This window comes from Panthera onca, chromosome X (genome assembly GCF_046562875.1).
Source record: "Panthera onca isolate mPanOnc1 chromosome X, mPanOnc1 haplotype 2, whole genome shotgun sequence".
Classification (NCBI taxonomy): Eukaryota; Metazoa; Chordata; class Mammalia; order Carnivora; family Felidae; genus Panthera; species Panthera onca.
This window is the reverse complement of record NC_138357.1, coordinates 18255745-18277480: the sequence shown is the minus strand read 5'-3', so window position 1 is coordinate 18277480 and position 21736 is coordinate 18255745. Positions and strand designations below refer to the sequence as shown.

Here is a 21736-nt window from a genome sequence, read left to right as displayed (position 1 = left end):
CGAGGCTGACAGTCGGTCACTGCCCCTCTACTCGGTTTGCTCTCCCCACCCCTCCATGTTAGCTTTTCTCCAGCCCGTTTCCTAAGAATTTTCCCTGCCGTAGTCGTGTGCTAAACACTTTCAAGGTCTGTTTCGCCCGCACCCTGGCCCACAACGCGCTTTACAACCCCAAAGCAACACTGAACTTTTTCAGCATTGTCACCAGATTTTTTTTTTCCAGTCTGCCGTAACCAACGTTACTAGCGGGGAAGACGCCAGCCAACAAGTCCCTTTTAAAAAAAATCGCATGTCACCTCTCGCTCCACTCGAAAATGGCGCCGAAATCGAAGAACTTCTTAAATTTCATTGTCAGCTTTTTGCAAAGGTTTCTGGGATTTTCCTGCGAAGCTGCTTCGCCTGGTCTGAGAGCTAGCGAACGAGCAAGCAAGCAAGCAAAAGAGAGAGGGAGGAACGGGGTGGGGGTGGGGGGAGCACACAGACAGTGAGAGAGCGGGGCCAGGCGGGGAGCAGGACCGGGACTTGGGAGACCGCGAGGTCGCGGGGCGCGGGGGCCGGGCACCGAGCAACGGGGACCGGGGCGCCGGGAGCCGGGGTGGCGGCGCTGAGGGCGCGCTCTCGCGCTGGCTTCGGCGAAGCTCGGAGAGCGGCGTGGCGGAGGCGGAGCGGAGCGAGGGCCGGAGCTGTGCACGCACGGGAGGCGAGCGGGGAGCCAGCGGAGAGCCTCCGGCAGCGGCCCTAGAAAAAGCCGGCTCCGGGGGCGTGGCCACGCGGTGCTCACGCTCCCACCCCCCCCTCAACCCCTCCCCGTCCCGCGCGCCTCTCCCGGGCCCGGGGGCGGAAGGGGGGGGGAGGGGGCGAGGGGAGCGGCGAGGAGGGGGGGTGTGCGGGCGCTCGACGCCACAGCCTGGGCCCGCAGCCGCCAAGGGCCGAGGGGGGCACTGGGCGCGCGGAGTAGCCGATGCAGAGCCGAGTAGCGGGCTTCAGGGAGAAAAGAAAGAGTGTGGAAAATGGCAAAGCCAGGGGCTCTAGGTAGCGCGGCGTGCACCCAGAGACCGACAAGACGGTCGCCGCCCCACGCCCATCGGTCCCCTCGCGGTGCCCTCTGAGCTGCCGGAAGGGAGTAAGGTGGCTGAGCAAAGACCCCCCCCCCCCCCGGCGCTGAGCTCGCTGGGGGTGTCTGAAAAGGTTTGGGGAGGAGATGGGGGTCTGGGACCGCGTGAGTGAGGCTCTCCCCACGCGAGTCCAGACTTATTGGGACTCCCCGGCCCCCGCCGTCTGGCCAAGCTCTCAGGGAGAGAGGCCCCTGGCACGAGGGGATCCCCGAACAGGCTGGCCTTCCGCACTGGGGGACATAGCACGGAGGGAGGGAGCAGTTGTCTACCCAAGCCCCATTCCAAGAAGGGAAGCTGATTTTAAGACGAAGTGGGGATACAGGAGGGGAAGAGCCCTTATTGTGGGTGCTGTTCGGGACGGAGAGTTAATTTCCTTAGGTGTGAGAATGGTGAAGACAAGTACGAGAACGTCCCTACACTTAGAAGATGCACGCTGAAGTGCAGAGGTGAAAAGTCACAAAGTCTGCAATTTTCAAATGATGCAGCGAACACACGCTCGCGCGCGCGCGCACACACACACACACACACACAGAGGAAGCAAGTGTTGCAATAGGGCAACAGTTGTTATATCCAAGTTGGGGGGGGGGGTGGTAAACAGACCGTTCCTCTTGTTGTTCTTTCAACTTTTCTGCATATTTGCAAAGTGTCAAAATAAACATTTTGTGAGCCATCCTTATGAAGTAGTGCCTAAACGCTGTCTATGAGCGCGGCTTCTTTCTCTCTGCCCGTCCCGGGTGGGACAAATCCGCCAGCAAGCAGGACTCCAAGCGAGCCGGCTCCGGACGGGAAGGGCAGTGGGTAGCGCGGCCCGCGGCGGCCACAGCCCGGGACACCGCACGAAGGAGGGCTGGGGCCCCGGGGCCCTCGGGGCAGGTGGGCAGCTAGGCGCACCGCGCGGCTGAGGAACTGCCCGGCGCGATCGCTGGGACCGGGGCCGCCCCGGCGGCTCTCGGCGACCCCGGGTCCCACTCCGGCTGGGTGGACTCCGCCGTGCCTGGCCGCCTGCGCCGCGGACGAGCGAGGAGAGCAGTGGGCCGCGGGGAGCAGAGCCGCGCGCTGACACCGCCGCCGCGGCCCGGGTCCCCCGCACTCCCCGAGGGAGGCCGAGGCTGTCGCGGCCTGCGTCCAGCGCCTGAGAGCGGGGTGGTGGAGGAGCGCGCGCGGGCGCTGGAAAAAAAAAAAATCAGGTGCGGAAAGAAAATGGAACAGTGGCACACACACGCACGCACACACACGCACGCAGGAAATCAGTACACAGAAATAGAACCACGGATTCCACCGTGCTCGGCTCTCGAGTTTCTTGAGCTCCTTAACTCTCGCATGCATTTTACTGTCATGTTTCTGTAGGTCTGATGTAAAAAGTTTAATTTCTTTGCCAGAGCGATCTCGCAGACCCAAGGCGTTGCAAGTGCTGCGCGGCCTTTCGCTGGTGTCTGCGGCTTTTTTTTTTTTTTTTTTTTTTAGAGGTGGGGGGGGAGGGAGAATGGAGTCTAACAGGGTCTGCAAAGGCTTTAAAAAAATATCCAAGAGGATTGTACGACTAAGATTGGGTTTTCAGGAAGGGTTTTAAAACTGCAGTGACTTGTACGGCTTCGGTGGGCGCTAAAAACTTATTACTGAACTACAGTTTCCCTATTAAAGTCTTCAGAACTCTTCGTGGACAGGCTGAAAGCTTGCCGGTCCGTCAGACGTGACTGAACAAGCTTCTAAATCCTCAGATCATTTATAAAGCTCCAGTGTCCTTGGGGTGAAAGACTTCTCTGGGCTTTTAAGGCTCGGCTTCGTGGGTAAATTTGCTTATGTTGATCTAACTGCATGTAAGCATTTATTCTCCTACCTAGATTAGTAGCAGGGCAGAAGATTCCAGCACCTTAAGACAAAAGTCGAGTTTGTGGCACGTCCTGTAAAGAAAAATTGCAACAGCTTTCTTTATTAACCGCTCTTTGCTACATCAGCAAATTAGAGAGCCAGTTGAATATTGATGAATTCTTTGAGGGTGAGTAACATGGCCCCAGGCCGCAGAAAGTGAGGGAGGGCAGGCTTAAGTATTTACTCAAGTGAACAATCTTCAAATATTTTTCGAATATGATGTCTCAAGGATTTTCTTAGGTTTTCTTAGGACCTCTGGAGCAAACCCTAATTCTGCAAATGGCTTCTCATTTTAGTAGGCCCTTCCCAACTGGACAAACTCGCAGGACTTAAATTGCCCTCCGAAGTGCTTAGAAACTCGTCCTGGGATTAGAACCCTGCTCGACTCAGCAGCGGCCGGGCCCCACGTCAGGGAGGCCCTCCACCGCTAGTGAGGCAACTTCTCACTGGGCCACTGGGACCCCAAAACGAAAGGGACGTCAGCCACTGTTTATTGTCATCTCTAAAGGACTGTTTCCAAGCTAGTGGTTTTCAGGAAAATAGCACATATTTTTTCTTCCTGGAGTCTACCATGAAACATTCAGAAATTACCTTGCTAAGAAATACTTAGAGTCAGCGGAGGGAGGGGAATTTAGCAATAGCTTTGAAGGGTCTGAAAGTGCAGCTGAGAAAAATAAATTAGCTCTAGACTGGAGATACTCAGCAAGGAAGTTACGCACAACAAGGTATTTGGAGTAATCTCTGGAAAAGTGTTTTCTGAAAAGCCATTGCGAATGGATGTTTGGAAATAGGTACTAAAGAAAGGAGTTGTAAAGAAAATGTCTGTATCTTGGCATGTTCATTTTAAATAGAAATGTCTCTTATGATTACGTGTTTCATGAAGGCCTTGAGTTAGGTAAACAAGACTTTCCTTATGTTGTAAATATCCAGAAGTCTTCGGAGAGATAAAATCAGGATAGAGTTACAGATTTAACAGAAAGAAAACAACCGGGATCGTGTTATGAAGCTTCTACTGTGTTATTTGTAAAGGCTTTTTTTTTCAGGGTTCAAGTAAAGGCTAGTAGCGAGCAGTAATCTGTCAGATTAAACAAAAAAAGATAGGGCCATTTGGTAATTTTTGCACTTTATGAAATTAGTTATGATAAAAAAAATTGCTTTTTGCAAAACTTAGAACTTTGGGGGGAAAATTCAAATCTTAAACTTCTCCCACCCCCATGATCTCACCAGGAAAAAGTAGAATGAATTAGTACATTTTTCCTTTCTGCCAAAGAGGAGCTTAGTAAATCCTTGATGGCTGTTGCTTTTGATTTCAAGGTCTCTTTTCCATCCTCAAAGACGCAGAATCACTGCCTTGAGTGCTGCAGGGATTTCTTCTTTAAACACAGCATGTTTTTCTTGTTGGGTGTGCACTATTATTGTCTTAATTATTCCTGGATTTTTGCCCACTGAATCAAAGACTGTCTCAGATGACAGAAATGATCGGACCTTGGCGCAAAGGAAGGCCACAATGAAGGGGCACAGGGTGGCCTCATTCGCTTCTCCGTGCTGGCCCTACAGTGTCACTGTCCTACAAGTGAGCATGACTTTGTGCAGCGTATGAACTGATAGAGCAAAGCGCAATGAGAGGGATGTGGAAATAGAAAACCCATCTCCTATGTACAAGGATAGGAGTTCAAGTGTAGTCCCAGGCTAGATTTTGACACTTGCTTTCACTCTAAACGTTATGATCATCAGTTTCTAACCTTACACTTCTGGCACTTTCCTTGAGTCTTACCTGATTATGAAAAAGAGAGAAGGGAAAAAAACCAGTATAGATCAATGTCAACACGTCAAATGTGACTGTGTTCAGGAAGCTGAAGTGCATTCGGACAGTTGGTTGCTCCATTTATACAAAAAAAGTTTTAAAAGCCCCAAAGTGATCAGCACCAAGGAGGTCCCGTAAAAAAGCACAGAGCTCTGCCAAGTCTGAATGACTTCACTTTTAGGATCTTGCTATATAAAGGAAAACGCTCCTGGGGGCAAATAAGATCTTGCTGGGCAGAGGGAGGAGGAGGGAACAGGAAATTGAAGGTGCTAAGGGGTGCTATCTTTGTTTCAAACCGAGATGTGTTTTCCAAACCATGAAATACTTTGTTGAAATAGGGAAGGAGGAAAAGTCAGTATGTCTAACTGAAACATTTACATTAAAGCTGTTAACACTGAACGATCCGGGACTCACAGGCAGCTCTCCTTCTTGTCCCCGTAACATAACGGCTGGCATTTAAAAAAAAAAAAAAAAAAAAAAGACTTAATAGGCAGAATTTCTAGGACTGGTGGAAAATGTCATTTTTTTTCACTTCCTGTCTCCTAAAATAAGTCTTGGGTTTAAAATTGGGTGGGATTTTGTAGTAGCTACTGAGCAGGGTGAGCCCCATCCATCGGCATGGAATACAGCTGGACGTGTAGACCCAGTTTTCATTTTTAGCATTTGCCCTAAACCCAGGGCTCAGCATCTTTCTTAGTCCAGTGTCCCCAGGGGATACCTAGGCCACAGACAAGGAGGAGGGGGAGAGAGAGAGCCAGGGCAGAAGAGAGACCAAAGGAAGATGAAAAAGAAAAAAGAAAACCAAATCCTTCTCCTCCACTCCTGCCTCTTAGTTCAAACCCTCGATCTGTGCCACTGGGTCACCAAGGTCACCTTCTCAGTCTCCCCACTCATCTCCCAGCTGAGTTTTGCCCCCCTCCTAGGGGTCCCCTAAGTTCTACTCTGAAAACACAATTCTGCTTAAATGTAAGCGATGTAAGCAATGTAAGAAATGTAATCCTTGGCACAAAAATCACACAAGTAAAGGGAACCCTTGAATGTGGCCTTCAGGGCCCTCTTCAGCCTGGCTCCAATTTGCCCCTCTGGTTGTGCCCCCACCCTCCGGCCGCACCTTCTTTGTGTTTCCCTGCCCAAGATGTCTGTTCTTCCTATTTCCTCATCCCTCAAGGCCCAACTCAAAGGCCGCCTCCTCCTTGAAGCCTTCTCATATGACCTCAGAGTGGAGTTAACTGCCTCTGCCCTGCCCTGTCTGAGCACGTTAATAAAGTTAGTTACTCTGAGTCTCTTCCTAGCAGATGACAAGCTCCCAGAGGATCGGACATGTCTATCTATGGGTATCTCTTGGCACTTTGCACAATTTTACCTCGCACCCTCATCTGGTGTCCAGTACATATTATTGGCCAAATAAAGGCACACCTGAGAAGGGATAAGAGGAAGTGGAGGGAGTGAGAAGGTTCCTGCTGGTGGTAAAGATTTTGGCCAACATCCTCAACAGTTGGCTTCGGTGGCCTTTGGTGCCCTTGGGACTGAATCTGAAACACATCTCCTTTAGTAATATGGAATTAATCTACTTTTAAATTAGCTACTCAGTCCTGTAAACCTTCTCCTGAAAACCTGTCATCATCATTTTATACTTAACAATTTTTTCATGTTTGTTTATTTTGAGAGAGAGAGAGAGAGAGAGAGAGAGAGAGAGAAAATGCACTCAAAGTGGGGAGAAGCAAAGAGAGACAGAGAATCCCAAGCAGGCTCCTTGCTGTCAGCACAGAGCCTGACACCGGGCTTGGTCTCATGAACCGTGAGATCACGACCTGAGCCGAAATCAGGAGTCTAGATGCTTAACCAACTGAGCTGCCCAGGCGGCCCATCATCATATACTTTTAGGTGTCAAGCTGGTCCTTGAAGGGAAGATGGAGTTTGGCCAGAATGGGGGAAACGATGTGGTCAGAGGCCAAGAGACAGAGAAGAGCTGGACAGAGGATATCTACTGGGGAATTAGTTGGAGATTGGGCAGGACAAATAGTGTCCATCCAATCTAGAACAAATAGACTATGGGAGGCGTGCAAGCAGGCACGGGAGTTTTCGCTTTACTTGCAAGGTGATGTGAAGCCTCCAAAGGGCCTTGAGTGGGGGTGTGATGTAACAAAGCAGTGTTTGCAACAGATTCACTTGGCTTACGTGGTCACTCTACAAACTTCGAACCGTGGCAAACCTCCGATGACCTCAATAATCGGAATGTGCTATGTTCCATGCCACACGGGAGTGAGTTTTCTTCTTAGGGAAGAGACACGATGGAAAAACACTATCTGTTGTATTTGCACGTCTAGCCCATCTCCTGATACATAGTAGGCATGCAAATACAACAGATAGTGTTCTTTCTCCCTCCCTCTTCCCCCCTTCCCTCCCTCTCTCACACACTGCGCGTGCACACGTCAAAATGCTCCCCAACAAGAACTTGACTGTCCTTCAAAGTTGATCAACTTCTTGTTAAATGACTCATAAAAATATGTTTTGAAATACCAGTGAATATCAGGCAAAAAAAAAAAAAATCACCGAAAGGATCCAGAAACTTCGCATCATGTGCCGATTTGATGGAATGGAGTGTCCCCATAGATGCTGTGACCGAAATATCACAAGCTATGTAGAGTTCAGGTGCATCTGAATATAATCAGAATATAATCCAAATAGAATCTCCACCCCAATGGAGCACAACTTCAGCAGACAATGAAATGCGAAATGAAAACGAGAATTAATTTGTAGTTTGGGTCACTTAAGAAGGCAGCTTTGAGAAGAGATTATTTTATTTTGGTTGCAGACTGTAAATTATTATAGGGAGTTGGTGTGGGAAGGTCATGGAGGTTGACTTTGGGTCAGTTTGTCCCTAAATTGACCCATCCTCTGTAGTGGGGAGGGACTTCCTCTAGCCCCAAAGAAACCAGTCTCACTCGCTGCATAGACTTGGTCACCAGCCTTTTTTTTTTTTTTTTTTTTTTTTTGGTATTTTGTTACGTAAATGCAGCTTAGAAAACAGACCAAATATTCTATGGGCATTACTTGGAAAATAAACTTTTCTTTTAAAGATGTGTGTGTGTGTGTGTATTGAAATAGGTATTTGGCTAAAAGTCAAAAATTTTGAAGCAACTTTAAGAGGTGAATAATTTACATTAGCATGGTGTTTATATAATAGGGCGCGTGTGACAAAGTTAAAATAACACTGAAAATAGCCTGGGCAATTTAAATATTCCTCCTAGTAACTGTAGACCATAAGTGCCTTCGAATGGCAGTCGTTTGGAGAGAACGGCAGGGCGTTTGTATGTTCCTTTACATCTGAAAACTGGCACTAGCATTTACTTCTCTGTCTCAGAGCAAGTCCCCCTTACCAGTCGGAGGACACCTACAAATGAAGGCTGACAAAGGAGGAAAAGGCCAGCCTGTCACTTCCCTTCTGGAAACCTGTTTAGGAATGCCCGCCCCCAATCCTCCCACCTGCTCCTGACCCCAGAGCGCCTCTCAGCCAGTGCTGGTTAGCAACCTGTGAGCTAGTCGCATTTCACGCATCACCCTTCGGGCAAGTCACAAGGACTTCCCCGAAGGCCAAGCCAGATGCTGGTGAGTTGGATTAGAGGCAAGCCAAAACCGGAAGTAGGAAGTGATGGGGAAAAATTGTGTTACTCTTAATATAGAAATCCATGAGCAAAACCCCCTGCCTCTTGATTTGGAAGACTGTTGGCCTGGTCTGAGTTGTACTGCGTTAGAGGATTGTTGACAGAATTTATATGATCCCTAACATGGGTGACATTGGAAACTACATTAGAATTTCTACCCGGTATCACCGTGCATATTGTTTGATTTACCTCGTATACTGTTTTCCTTTGGCTTTAACTGTTGTCATCAATGTCCCCTTGTAAAAACATATGGAAGCTTCCTCTGGGATGCTTTTCACCAATCAGTCAGTCCTGCAACTTGCGGCTTGTAAGACTTGTTTTCCCCGGAGAAGGAAAATAGAACTGACCAAGGCAAGGGTACAGTGACAGATGATGTGTTTCTCTACCCGGTCCGTGTCCTGCCATTCACTGTATTTTCATAAATAAGCTGAAGAATGTTGTATTTGTGGTTTGCCTGTATGACGGTCCCCAGTGATCCCCACCTCCTGGTGTTCCCCGCTGTGTGTAATCCCCTCCCCTTGTACACGGGCTGGAACTGGACACACGCTTCTAGCAAACAGAATATGGCAGAAGCGAGATGTCACCTCTGAGTTTGGATTACAAAAAGCCTGTGGCATCTAGTGTGGGCTCCTCCCCTCCCCTCCCCTCCCCTCCATCCCCTCCCCTCCCCTTCATTTCCTTCTATCACCACGATGATCATCATGATCGGGAACATCATCACCATCTTCCAAACCGCGAGAACATTCAGACAGCCTACGGAGAGGCCGACAGAGGGGAGCTGGGGCCTCCTGCCAACAGCCCCTTGAGTGAGCTTAGAAGTGGATCCTGCAACCCCAGTTGAGCCTTGAGGTGAATGCAGCTGCACTGAGGGCTTCGCTGCACATCCTGAGAGGCCCCGAGCGAGAAGCCCCAGCTAAGTTGTGCCAGATTCCCGACCCACAGATGCTGTAAGATCACAAATGGCTGTGGTTCGGAGTGATTTGTTGTTCAGTAATAGATAACGAGTACAGAATGTCTTGTGATTGTATAAGCGACTTTAAGTTGGTAAGCCAAAATCTGACCCAATACTTTATTTTCTTTTGAAAAAGTTGTAGAAAATCACAAAACTGAGTCTCTCTCTCTCCCTCCCCCTCCCTCTCTCCCTCTCCCTCTAACTCCTCTCTTTCCCCCTCTTCTCTCTTTCTCTGTTTTTTGGAAATAACTGTCATTACAATTTACTTTCTATTAATTTTATTTAGTTTTTTAGCAATCTTTATACCCAACGTGGGGCTCAAACTCACCACCCTGAGATCAAGATTCGCACGCTCTTCTGACTGAGCCAGCCAGGCGTCCCTATCATTACAATTTAAGTGGGATATCATAGAGATCAATCATAGGGATTAATACTGCTTAGAATTAAAGTGGGTTCTCTGAAAGTCTTCCCTTTATAATAAACACTTGTCCCTTGATAATGCATTTCTTATAAACACACACAGTGTGTGTGCCTCTGTGTGTGTGTATGTGTGTGCGCGTGTGTGTCTGAACAGCAGTGTCTTAGTGTAATGCCTCACCAGGCTATCATTACTGGTGGACGGATGCAGGGATGGGGGGACTTTCGTGCATCTCCAAAATGTGCTATTGGTTAAAATTAGGGATAAAAGACTTTTTGCCCTTGACATTAACATATACTTTACACACTTAAAAAAATTTGCTGTTTTCAGGTTATAGGAACCAAAAATTTAATGTTACTTTTGAGTCTCCTTTTATGCATGAAAAATCTCATTATGGCTCTAATCTTTTTTGGTGATTTAAAAAGTTGTGTGAAAATAAATATAATGTTTGTCATTTTAACCATTTTTAAGTGTACAGATTATGGCTCTAATTTTTTAAATTTAAATTTTATTTTAGAGAGACAGAGCGAGTGCAAGTGGGGGAGAGGGGTAGAGGGAGGGAGAGAGAGAGAGAGAGAGAGAGAGAGAGAGAGAGAATCTCAAGTTGACTCCACACTCAGTGCAGAGCCCCACATGGGGCTTTAATCCCACGACCCTGCGATCATGACCTGAGCCAAAATCAAGAGTGCGACACTCAACCGGCTGAGCCACCCAGGAACCCTCTGTAATTTTTTTAAAAGTGATCTCTACACCCATCATGGGGCTTGAACTTGCAACCCAAGATCAAGAGTCAGATGCTCTTCTGACTGAGCCAGCCAGGTGCCCCATGGCTCTAATTTTTAAATATTTGACAAGCAATTACCATAACAAACGGTTTCAGATAATTTTGGCTTTCCAGAGACGGAAAGAAAGATGAAAACTCTCATTTCCTTTGATGGCAATAAAACATTTCTTCTTATTACTGCAAATATGATGAACACTATGTGGAAGGTTTTTTTTTTTTTTTTATAAGTCGCACCCCCTTCAAAATGGAGTGAATATTACCACAGTAAAGGAGGAAAATACTTTTTTTTAAGCGTGGCATTTCAAAAGGTAAATAGGGGTGCCGGGTGCCTCAGTTGGTTAAACCTCCGGCTCTTGGTCTTGGCTCAGGTCCTGATCTCATGGTTCGTGAGATCGAGTCCTGCATCAGGCTCTGCACTGACAGCACAGAGCCTGTTTGGGATCTTCTCTCCTGCTCTCTCTGCCCGCCCTTCACCCACCAAAAAAATAAAGAAATAAACCTTTCAAAAGGTACATAATTTAGCCAGTTCAAAGTGCATTTTTTTGGTTACAGCAGTTTTATCTTCCCGTCTTTGGGATGGCTCCTATGCTTAGGAACTCTCCGCCCCTTCTTCAGTACCAGTCAACTGGACTGAGCACCGACTGAGTACCTTCATCAAGGGCCGTGTAAGAGAAAGGCGAACCAAAGAAGCAAACAAGTAGGAGAGGGTGCCCCGTGCTCAAGAAGGAGGCGGTCCAGTGCGGAAGAAGGGACACGCAGCCAAGATGGCCGCAGTACGCTTTCCCTAACTAATGACACATCCAAGTCAACGAGTGCAGACTACTCCTGAATTCTGACAACTCGTGCCTAATTATACCGAGACGTTTACCGGGCAAGATCTGATTCTTGACCACCATGTTGCTTTGCGTGTTTGTCCTTGCTGTTTCCTTTGCCTAGAATGCCCTTCCCCTCCAACTTCCCCTAGTGAAATTCTCTCTCTTGGCTTTATGGCCTAGTTCAAAGGCTCCCAATTCCATGGTGACTAGGCTTACTCCACCTTGACTCATCTCCTTCCATCTCTTGATCACTTTTGCTTGGTCTCCTTTGATGTATCTGCTTCTTTTCCTAACTGTGCCTTGAATATTAAGTGTTAGGGAATTCTGACACTGTGGTCCTGATTGCCTGTATGCACGTGACCTCTCCAAGGCCGTATCTCCCAGGAATTACCCCTTCCAACTTCTTGAGCTAATTCCTGGTCTCATCCACTGGGATGTTACTATCATCTACCAAACTCCACACATCTAATCTGGACTCATCTTCACCCCTGTCCTCTCTCCTCTCTCCAATTTCCTCACTTAAATCCAGAGCTCACCATGTCTTCTGAGCTTCTCAGGCTCGAAATGGTGATACCTTCTTTGATTCAATCCTTCATTGTCACAGACAGATCGGGATTCAGCTCAAGTCTGATGCCCTCCATGAAGGCTGCTCTCTGTGCTCCGGAGTTTTCCACACTCCAAATTTGCCTACACTGCTCAATTGATCTCTTAATCATGAATGGGGCTTATATCCACATGTAACTGTTTTGTAGGCTAAAAGGAACGAAGTCTTGTTGTTCTTCACTTGAAATAGTTCTCATTTTCATCTCTTCCCACCCTTTGACCCGTTCGCCATCTGGCTCCACACGTCTTCTCGCCTGGTTTGGAGCTATAGCCCCCAAGTGTCCACCTTCCAACAGTGTGCTTCTTCACCCCGCCCCAGTGCTTGTGCCCACCAAGAATGTTCTTCGTCCTCTTCTCTGCCCAGCTAACTCGTCCTCATTTTCTAAGAGTGGGGTCATTGCCCACCTCTGCAAGGAAATCTTCCTTGGATCTTGGGTTGGATCTTCCAACCCAGCTAGAGGCTTCTCTTCTCGGGGAGGGCGTGTTGAGTACAGTGGGAGAAAGTGGACTTTGGAGCCAGACAAACCTGGGTTTGAATCTGCGTGACGTTCCTTACTGCATGGCCTCGATTTGTCTGAGCCTCAGTTTCCTCATCTATAAAACCGAGAAACCAATTTTTCTCTTGCAGCCCTATTGTGAGGATTGAATGAGATTATACGTATAAGGTGTCCGGCACACGGAAACGACTCTTATTACCGTGTGCGTCTGGAGTCTCTTCCGAGGCTGACTCGTTGCACAACCCCAGGGGGTGTCTCGGTGAAAAGTGCTCCTTGCATTTGTGAAGCACACAGCCCGCACGTGGCGACCCAGGTCTAATGTGTCCGGCATTGAGTTATTTCTGTGTGTTGTGGCGTTTAATCTGGGAATTTCTGAAGAGAGGACGAGGCAGGGAAGCGCTGCTACCTCTTGAGCCTCATTTCTTGCCACTATCAACTGCCCCTCCCCATCATATTGGACTAAACTCCTTGTGGTCTTTCTTTTTTCTTATTTGAGAGAGAGAGAGAGAGAGAGAGAGAGAGCAGGAGAGAGGGGCAGAGGGAGAGAGAGAGAATCTTAAGCAGGCTCCACGCTCAGCGCGGAGCCCTGTGTGGTGCTCGATCCCATGACCGTGAGATCATGACCTGAGCCGAAATCAAGAGTCAGACAACGCTAAACTGACCGAGCCATCCGGGCGCCCACTACCTGTGGTCTTTGTAATGGTCACAGCTCACATCCGCTGCACAGCTTTTCTCTGAGCTGGAATACTTGTTTCCTCCTGACCAGGCCGCTGGTTTCATTCACCACTGCACACTCAGCACCTATCAGAATGTCTGGAACAGAGGACAAGCTCCATAAACGTCCGTTGGATGAATATGGTGCTTTGGGGGGTTATCTGGTTTTCCTCAGAAAGGGGCAGGAGATTTTTAAATGAACAGTTGTGTCTTCAATACCACGACTGCAATGGACTGTGCATCCCCCACGTTCATATGTTGAAATCCTCACCCCCCCAGGGTGCTGGTATTAAGAGGTGGGGCCCTGGGGAAGTGATTCCGTCATGAGAGTGGGGCCCTCGTGCATGGAATTAGTGCCTTATAAAAGGAATGCCAGAGAGCTCACTCGCTGTCTTTCCATCACGTGAAAACACAACCAGAAGACAGCAGTTTGCAACCTGGAAGAGTGCGTCACCAGGCCTGATCTTGAATTTTTAGCTTCCAGAATCATGAGAAAGAAACGTCTGTTGTTGACAAGCCCTCCAGTCTATGGTACTTGGTTATAGAGGCCTGAACAGATCTAAGACAATGACTGCATTTCTGATGTCTACTCATGTGCTGAATGACTATAATATCATGCCCACTGTGTATAATATCACGTACATGGTGCTAACACTGCTTTCTAATTATTTGTTTGTCTGTTAGTTTATTTATTTACTTATTTATTCATTTATTTGAGAGAGACAGAGAGAAGAGCATGAGTGGGGAAGAGGGGCAGAGGGAGAGAGACACTCCTAAGCGGGCTCCCCACTCAGTGCGGAGTCCGACATGGGGCTCAATCCCATGACCTTGGGATCGTGACCTGAGCTGAAATCAAGAGTCAGATGCTCCACTGACTGAGCCACCCAGGTAGCCCCAACAGTGCCTGCTGCTTAATAGGTATGTGGCCTTGGGCGAGTTTCTTAATCATTCTGTGCTTCTGTTTCCTGTAAAATGGATATAGTAAGAGTACTTCTCTCAAGGTTGTAGTGAAGATTAAATGAGATGCTTCTACTCTCTGGAATGTTCTCTCTCAGATCGTGCCAGGGCTGGCTCCTTCTCCACATCAAGACTCAGGTTACATGACTCCTCAGAGTCCCTGTCTGCTCTGACCCTTTCTCCAGCTTCTCTCGTATTACCTGGTTTTAAGGTTTTTTTCATGGCATTCGTTGCTATCGCGATGTATCGTTGTTTACTTATTTGTTTGTTTATTAGCTGTGTGACCTCAATTTCTCTGAGGCTCAGTTTCAATTCACCGTCTTAGCTCAATGCCTAGAACGGTACCTGAAATGCAGTAGCGCTCAGTGGATGTTTGTTGAATGCATTTATTCTCCTTTTCCAAGTATTTGAGAAAGTTAATGGACAGCCAAACCTGGGTGAAAGCTTTCTGATCATGTAAGTCGGGGAATAAAATTCCTTCCAAAGTACTATCAGTCTGTGGCTAAACATAAGATCCAGCCCTTGGCCTCAGGAGCTTACCATCTAGTTGGTGGGAAGTGACTTGAGTAATTCTTAGAACCACTGGTGGTTTATAAATCACCAGGTTGGAATCCGTGCCTCCCCCGAATGAAAAGTGATACGGCCATTGATCAAACTAAGAAAGCGTGCAGTTCGGCGCTAGGGCTGAGTGGTGCAGCGTGTTCAGTGAAATGGGGACACAGAGGGAGGGATTCAGTTGGGGGCCTTCAAGGAGAGCGCAATCATCCCAGTCAGAAGACACCAGGCATGCATGTTTGTAAAGCGCTTAGAACAGTGTGTGGCCCATAGTAAAAGTTATGTGTGTGTTTCTTAAATAAAAAGAGCTGAACTGATATTTTTATGCCATCAAGATTTTATTTTTTCTTTTAGAAAAAGATATAAAAATATAAGAAAGCTTTATTCATGAAGTTACTATGAGTTGTCCTCTCTCAAAAGCACTCATAAAGGGGATGCCAGAACACTTATTTGTCTGATACTAGAAAATATTATATACTAACGTCATAAAGAGCCTCTACAGGAGACCTCAAACCTGGGGATCACATGGACCCAATCAGATCGTCTGAGTGAAGAGACCAATCCTCAGAAATATTAACAAGCAAAGATGGCTGCATAAGCTGGCCCTCCTGAGCCTCTGCTTGGTGACATGGGGCCTGGGCACCCTCTTCTTCGTTGAACACACAAGGTGGGCAATCGCAGTTGGGCCTCTGGTTGGACTGTGACAAGGTGAACACCTCACCGCATGCCTCACCATTCTGGGTTGTGGTTCCTGTGTCACTGGCTACTTTCGCGGAGCAGGGCAGAGTAAGCCATGGGGACTGCTGGGGAGCTGCACATGACACTGGGATCACCTGCGTAGAAGAGGTAACTTTTGAAACATAGTACAACTCGGTGCTATATAGAACCATATCCTGAGAGATAGCCTTGGCCCTGATGCCACATTCAGTGACACGGTAGGTGAACTGGTACACGTGTGGCTGAACGTGGTTGGCAGGGCAACCCAGGCCCAAGTGTAACTCATGGAAATGAACATATACATCATTATTCAACATGAAGGGGTGTACTGTGACCATGAACCAGTCTGCGGAGCACAGTACAGTCATCGGACTTTGTGCGGAACAGGCCGAAAACACAGAGGTGAGGATGACCATCCCTCCTATCAACTCCAAAACTTTCATCCCTGTAGCTGATCAGGTAATGACTCTCAGGAAACAGGAAGTTGTCTGGTGAGGATTTCTAGAGCATACAAAAACACAAAAGGCAAATCATCTTATTTCCTATTGGAAGTTCAAACACAATCATTTTTTTAAAACAGAAGTATTTTTAAGGCTAAAAGAGTAGAACCTAAATGTTCTCAAAAAAGGAAAAGGGGTAAATATGTGAGGTGATGGACGTGTTCATTAACTTGATTGGGCGAATTCTTTCATGACGCATACGTACGTCAAACCATCATGTGGCACACTTTAAATATCCTATAATTTTATTTGTCAATTATACCTCGATAAAACTGAAAAAAAAAGAAAACAAAGAAAAGGAAAACATTCTTGTGAGAGAGAACTGAATTTTCATTGTCAGAACTCACATGTTGATGGATGACTACAAATGGCTTCTCTAAGTGGTTTTTACCATACTGTTTTGATATAAAACACATATCCCCCATATACAGAATGAGTGTCTACACTGGTCAGCAATGGCATCCTTTTTTGTGTGTAACCCCAACAAAAAAGAAGATGAAATGATTTTTGGGCCACACATTAAATAAGGTGACAGTTTAATTCAAGTTGGCAGCCCCAGTGTCCTCCCATGTACCACAAACGACCCTCCCCCCCATTGCCTTGTTTTTGGTTTAGCAACAAACAGAACTCAATAAAAGCCGGAGAAGAAATTGTGGTTTATTACTGACAACCACATATGGCAATCTCCGCAAGTGGCTCACTTGAATTGAGCCAGTGGGTACTTCATAAACTCTAGCAGCAGCGTCATCAATTGTTGCGACCGACGGATTCCCTGATATCTCAGTCAGGCCACGTTGTAAAATCGTGAAATCACAGAAACAAAAAATGCTGCTTTATACTTCGTGTAATGATTGACGAGGTATCTCCTGAAATATTCTTTGCGGCCACGGTTTCCACCTCACTGAGTCATAGTCTTTGCTTTACGGTTTTATTTGATTTTCACTAGCTTTTTATTTCTTTTCTTTTCCAATGGGAAGCTCTGCAGCCACTTCCTAGGCCTTTTACCTCCTAAAGAGTGGCAGGTAGAGCAATTCTAAGAACATATGTCTAAAACACAATATCAGAAGGGGAAGACAAGTGAAACACGAAGGAAGGAAGAGGAATATCATCAAATATTGCCCAACCCAGGTCTCATCTTAAAAGTGAAAATGACAGGGGCGCCTGGGTGGCTCAGTCGGTTGAGCGTCCGACTTCAGCTCAGGTCATGATCTCGCGGTCTGCGAGTTCAAGCCCCGCGTCGGGCTCTGGGCTGATGGCTCAGAGCCTGGAGCCTGCTTTCAATTCTGTGTCTCCCTCTCTCTCTGCCCCTCCCCTGTTCATGCTGTGTCTCTCTCTGTCTCAAAAATAAAAAAATAAAAACGTTAAAAAAAAATTAAAAAAAAAAAAAAAAGTGAAAATGACATAAACCAAACAGAAACAAACCTAAACTTCCGAAGGAAAATGTATATGCACAACTGTAGGGTTTTACGTTTGTTCTTCTCTGATGGGTTAAGTGACCCCTGCATATATGAATTCACCCTTCGACTATTATTTATTGAGTCCTACTATGTGCACAGCATTGTACTAAAAAGCATCCCAAGCCATTTCTACCCTCCTCTTTTCCCCGGCTGCAAAAATGCAACTTTCTCTTCCTTTGATATTGATGAATTTGCTGCATTCTTTGATGGAAACCATGGCATAATGGGCCCACTAGAAAAGTGCACTGGCCTGGATGAAATGCTTTGTTTCAGACACTTGCTCTGATTGGTACGGATTGGGCCTCCCTACCTCTCTCATTAGTGACTTCTCATTCTGTTGGGTGTAAAGAGAAGTCTAAGGGGTCTATCTGGATCCTCCTTTTCCTCTTGGTTTTTTTCTGAAATATCCCTCCTGGGATCGCCTGTTTGTTTCTTGCAAAGCAAAAAACAGAAGCAGCAGCAACAAACAAACAAAAAAACCCTGACCCTCTTGCCCCTCCAAAAAAACCCAAAACAAACAAAATAAAACGGCAACAACAACAAAACACAAGTAAACTCTGATGCCAGCTGGTCTTGGATAATGACTCAACAGTTAAATAAACAAACCCCTTGCTCTGGAATGATGCTTGATATTTGCTGAGATAATCACTCCACCACACTATTCACTACTGTCCTGGGCTGGTGAAGTCCACCCTACCCAGAGCATGTTTTAGGAGTGGCTTTCTCTCCCTCTCTCTCCTCTCTGTGCTTACTATCATCTCATAGCCTGGATCTGTTGGCCCTGAACAAAAACCTCCCCTTTGAGTAGTTCCTGGAATAGGCCAAAGAAACAATCCTCCCATTGCATTTTGGTTGTTCAGACCCAACACTGAGACCCAAGTTCAAGGCCAGGTTCTGGCCCAGGGAGTCCTGCCTTCCATTTCTGCTCCCTTTCTCAAGCATCTTCCCTATCCCTCACCCCCCTCCGCCCTCTCAGGAATAATCCAAAAAGGGTTATAAAAAGCCCAGAGCCTCTGAGAAACAAGACAGTCCCCCCCCACCAAGCAATCATTTTAGGCCACTTCACCTCTACACCCACTTTTGAATGACATTGCACCAAATCGGTCTTGAAAAAAGGGGTTTAGTAACATCGCTAAGTTTGGGGGTTCATTTAGTACAAATTTCCAAACTCAGGACAGTCTCTCTTTCCTGTTTTATTTATTTATTTATTTATTTATTTATAGCCAGGAACAGCTTGCCACATGAGGGAAGACATAAATGAAGATGCCCATGTGTGTGACACCATGCCTTTGAGTGCAGATAAAACTTGAAAATGAAGTCAGTGGGACCCACATTCGAGACCCTGCATCTCTGAGGTGGCAGGGAGGAGTGAGGAGGCCGGAAGGAGAGCAGAATGTAGTTGCCAATGAGCTCGCTAACCGATGCCACACTTTGGGAATTGCTCCGTTTTACTGAGTACAGGCATCATCACAACTGGGCACCCTCCCTTCGCAACCCCCCCGCCCCGCCGCTACCTGCCATTCCCAGGAAGGGTAGAGGCTGTGTGTGTGTGTTGGGGGATGGTTATAAGTCATTCACAACACAGTGTGGAATCATCAAATCAACTGGCCTTTCTAACTTCTGAGATGTGCTGGCAGGACGGGATCTTTGGGGCTGTGCACTGCATCCTGGGAGCTGTGGACAGAATCCCATTTAAAGTCTCCAGAAATCTTCAGAGCTAAGGGAGCTGAGGACATGGAAGAAATATATGCAGAGAAGGGAGTGCTCACCTTGGGATTATTGTCCAGCTTCTTGAAGAAGAGGAGGGGGAGGAGGAGGGGGGAGGAGGAGGGGGGAGGAGGAGGGGGGAGGAGGAGGGGGAGGAGGAGGGGGAGGAGGAGGGGGAGGAGGAGGGGGAGGAGGAGGGGGGAGGAGGAGGGGGGAGGAGGAGGGGGAGGAGGAGGGGGAGGAGGAGGGGGAGGAGGAGGGGGAGGAGGAGGGGGAGGAGGAGGGGGGAGGAGGAGGGGGAGGAGGAGGGGGGAGGAGGAGGGGGAGGCATTGGCAGCTGGGCATTTAGAAAGCAGATCTCAAGGTTTGCGTTACCCTAGCCCCATTTTGACTTGATTGCAAATCATCCCTGTGACATTCCAGAAGCACTGGGCTTAGGTGCATTTGTATAGCCAAGCAGGGCTCAGCTATTGGTACAAGCTGTCCTGAACTGAGCTATAGAGGCGGACAAACCCAGAGCTACTAATGGCACCTGGATGCAAAATGTTTGCTTTCCCTGTAGCTACAGAGCACAGTAGCTTTCTGTTTTTCTAAATGTGGTCTATGCATATATATTTTCCATTAGTTCCTCTGACAGCGTTTTCCTCCTTCCTTTTATTTTTTTCAAGAACTCCCTAATAAGCTTAATTCTTAATAGGTCTCATTCATTCATTCATTCATTCATCTTTTACATTAAAAAAAATCATGAACTGTTTCATTCTGGGAATGTAAACTCTATTTCTTAATGTCTTACAGGAAAGAGACTGAATATTGGCGTGAACACAGAGCATTTTTAATCTCAGGAAGAAAAGATCCTTTTTAAAAGAGACAAAAGTTGCAGTCCAAATTAGTTTTGTGCTGTTTGTGTTTTGTGAAAGCAGACGGGATTTTTGCCACCCCATCTCCTCTGATGTCGTTAGAGACACATATGAACTCTTTGCATGGGGATTGGGGAGGGGAATTAGCTAAACATTTCCACATCTGGTTTTGGAACGGTTTGGAAAAAGAACTCGCTCCATAGGCTCCTGGAAGCTTTTTGGGTCGACAGTTATTTATTTTTAAAATTCAGTATACTCATGACAGCATAGTTATCAATTGTATATTGTTTTCCCAGAATCTTGTTGTCAAAACAAAAGGAAACAGAGGGGAAAAGGAAACTCCAAAGCAGTATGCAATTATCTCAGGGAAATATAACTGTCAGGGCTTTGATTTGCAGCAAAGTTTGTTCATTCTCTTGCAGCTGATTTGAAGAAAAAAGAATCTGAGTCGGAGCAAAGATTCTTTGACAAAACAAGAACAGAAAAAAGAATCCTAACACTTTGTGAACTCTTTCGCCCAGAAACTCAAATAGTCACATTTTGACTTTGCCCTGCCAGCTACCTCGAGGTTTGGGAGGCTTTTAAAATTGAATTCTTTGGATAAAGCCCAGTTTTAAAGAATTAGTTGCTTCACTGCTCTCAAAGAAAGTGGGGATTGTGATTGTACTAATGATGTTGAAGGTACATTAAAGTGAGTTAGAAAATTAAATAACTACTTTGGTGGAATTTACATTAATTCTAAAGACTCCAGGTCCAGCTCAGTGTTGCAAGCTGGCGAAGCATGGTGTTTAAGTTACCGCACGCTATTCATCATTGTGCGCGGAAGAAGAATTATGAACTGCTAATGCTTAACAATGTCCACCTTCTCAACAGAGGAAAACACCTTGACTCAACCTTAGAAAAGACTTCGTTCAAATTAAATGAAAGAGTAGTCATTAAAAAAGTTTTCACTGATTCTAAGAGTAACTGTAGAAAAGTGGAGAGATACAGAAAACAGAAGAAAACATTTCTTAACCTTCAAAGTAACCATCGTTAAATTTTTGGTTTATATACTTCTGATTTGGGGGAATGTAAATATAAATATAAATATAAATATAATCCATATATAATATATATATAATCCATATATATAACATCCACATATATGTATAAAATCCGTATATGTATAAAATCCATATATATATAATCCATATTTATGTATAAAATCCACACATATGTATAATATGTAATGTATATATATGTATGTAAAATCCAAAGTCATTTCTGGAAAAAAAGTCAAGGATTTTTGAAAGCTGTTCTTAATTTTTGACATTGAATTTGAAAGCAATCAAAGCATTATTTTTGTTTGGGCCATCTGGTTTTGTTCTTATAATCTGTTAAGCTATCAAGCATAGTTTAAATGTCATGGTTCATCTCCTGCACAAATAAAGGTTGCGAAATAAGTAAGAGCCCAAGATCTCTTGTAAGAGAAGTTTCTGTTGGGTCACAACTTTAGTTGCTTAAAAGGTGAGGAGTCCAATGTGAAATCAAACCATAATAAGGCTACATAACAAGGGTAAACCATACCCTGACTGCACGTAAGTATTTCCAAATAAATACAGAAAGCTGTACTTTAGTGGAAATTGCAAATATCAGGTCATGGGAACTCCTTCCCTTTCGTGCAGAGAAGCTGAGTTGGTTTAATTTTAAAGTTGAATGAAAGGATGTATTTCATAATTTCCGTACAATGTAAGGAAAATCCCAAAGCCATGCC

General features: G+C 46.1%; 2 protein-coding genes across 2 annotated transcripts in view; both read right to left on the bottom strand.

Moving 5' to 3' along the window:
• Positions 1–15093: 15093 nt before the first annotated feature.
• PLAC1 (placenta enriched 1) lies at positions 15094–15905 on the bottom strand. Its single transcript, XM_081794068.1, has one exon. It carries the CDS (start codon positions 15903–15905, stop codon positions 15267–15269), a length of 639 nt encoding a protein of 212 aa, XP_081650194.1. The 3' UTR covers positions 15094–15266.
• The window catches only part of PABIR2 (PABIR family member 2), a 208904-nt gene continuing 203019 nt past the window's right edge, over positions 15852–21736 (bottom strand). The window contains exon 11 of the mRNA XM_081794059.1: positions 15852–15963. Within this exon, the coding sequence (XP_081650185.1) occupies positions 15918–15963 (46 nt within the window). The 3' untranslated portion in view covers positions 15852–15917. The remainder of the gene's footprint in view (positions 15964–21736) is intronic.